Genomic DNA, 1,774 nt, shown 5'->3' with positions numbered 1-1,774 from the left:
CTCTCGAGAATTGTTTTAATGGTTTTATTTGCTGCTTCCACTGCTCCATTGGTTTGAGGATGGTATACTGTTGACATATGGACCTGGACTCCAAATTCCTCAAGAACCTCGGTTGCTCGTCCTTTGAAATGAACCCCATTGTCTGACACAAAGGCTCGTGGAACCCCGTATCGATAAATGATGTTCTGCTTAATAAAATGAGCCACATGTACTGCCGTCAAAGTGGCATATGAGGCTGCTTCCACCCATTTTGTAAAATAGTCAACTATGACTAAAATAAACTTGTGACCATTGGATGCTGCTGGCGTGATTCTTCCAATAACATCTATGCCCCAAACAGAAAATGGCCAAGGCGAAGTCATCGAATGTAACTCAGATGGCAGAAGATGCATAAGATTAGCATGAATTTGACATTTGTGACATCGTCGCACATACTGAACGCATTCAGTTTCCATGGTTGACCAATAGTAACCTTGCCTCAGGATTTTTTTAGCGAGCATTAAACCGTTCATGTGGGGACCACAAACCCCTTCATGAATTTCTTCCATGATCCTGGTAGCCTCATGCCCATGTACACATAGCTTATGCACTCCACAGTGTGACCTTCGATATAGTCTTCCTCCACAAATTATGTATTGAGAAGCCAACTTCCAAAAGGGAGGCCTGATCTTTCTTGTTAGTTCCCGGCGGATATCCTCCTTTTTCGATAAAATTCCAAATATCATGATACCATGGCAACCCATCGTCTGGCTCATCAATTGCCATAATATACTCATAAACGGGTTTACTTCTTTGCTCAATCATAATTGGTCGCATTTTAACCCCAATTGGTATTTCTACCATGGATGCTAGAGTGGCTAGAGCATCGGCAAACCGATTCTTTAACCTCGGCACATGAGTAAAGGTTACTACTTGAAATTGCGGAATCAAACCTTCAAGGTTCTCATAATATGGCTTAAGCTTGTCTTCTCTAACTTTCCAATTGCCATTAGCTTGTGATACCACCAAATTAGAATCTCCGACTACTTTCAGCTTTTGCACCTCGATTTCCAATGCAGCTTCCATTCCCACAATACAAGCCTCATACTCAGCCTGATTGTCTGTAACTTCAAGTTTAGCTTAAAGGCTAACGGAATATGCGATCCATCGGGCGAAATCAACAATACTCCAATCCCAAATCCTCTTTGATTGGTAACCCCGTCAAAATGCAATGTCCAAACATCGTTGGTTGTTGCCATCACATTTTCATCTGGAAACCTAAATTCCACATCTTCCGGTCCTTCCACAGGATGATCTGCCAGGAACTCTGCTACCGCTCTCCCTTTTACAGATTTTCGTGTGACATACTTGATATCAAACTCGAAAAGCAAAAGTAACCAACGTGCTACCTTACTGGTAAGTGCTGGCTTTTCAAACAGATATTTAAGAGGGCCCATTTGAGAAATCAACACTACCGAATGAGCTAGCATGTAGTGCCTCAACTTTTTGGTGGCCCATACAAGGGCCTAACATGTTTTCTCTAAAGACGTGTAACGTTCTTCACATCCTGTCATTCTTTTGCTTATGTAATAGATAGCCTTTTCATTCCTATCCTCTCCTTTTTGAACCAACATGCTACCCATTGCTGATAATGTTATAGAAAGGTACAGAATTAAAGGTTTTCCTTTCTCCGGGGGCATTAGGACTGGCGGATTATGAAGGTAACTCCGAACTGCTTCGAAAGCTTGCTGACACTTATCATCCCACTTGAATTGAACTCCTTTCTTCAGTAAAC

The 1,774-nt window shown here is 41.9% G+C and overlaps 1 protein-coding gene across 1 annotated transcript; it reads right to left on the bottom strand.

The window, feature by feature from the left end:
* Nucleotides 1-582: 582 nt before the first annotated feature.
* Nucleotides 583-1,436, bottom strand: LOC131299641 (uncharacterized). Its single transcript, XM_058325226.1, has 2 exons — nucleotides 1,197-1,436; nucleotides 583-1,092 (listed from the first exon to the last, which is right to left on the bottom strand). Exons 1-2 carry the CDS (start codon nucleotides 1,434-1,436, stop codon nucleotides 583-585), a joined length of 750 nt encoding a protein of 249 aa, XP_058181209.1.
* Nucleotides 1,437-1,774: the final 338 nt, after the last annotated feature.

This window comes from Rhododendron vialii, chromosome 9a (genome assembly GCF_030253575.1).
Source record: "Rhododendron vialii isolate Sample 1 chromosome 9a, ASM3025357v1".
Classification (NCBI taxonomy): domain Eukaryota; kingdom Viridiplantae; phylum Streptophyta; class Magnoliopsida; order Ericales; family Ericaceae; genus Rhododendron; species Rhododendron vialii.
This window is presented reverse-complemented; position numbering and strand designations above follow the sequence as displayed.

Bases quoted from the DNA above. Each gene is read 5' to 3' on its own strand.
- LOC131299641 (XM_058325226.1), bottom strand. From the start codon at position 1,436: ATGGGCCCTCTTAAATATCTGTTTGAAAAGCCAGCACTTACCAGTAAG. The intron at 1,093-1,196 runs GTTACCAATCAA...ACAGACAATCAG, and splicing joins GGACATTGCATTTTGACGGG to GCTGAGTATGAGGCTTGTAT.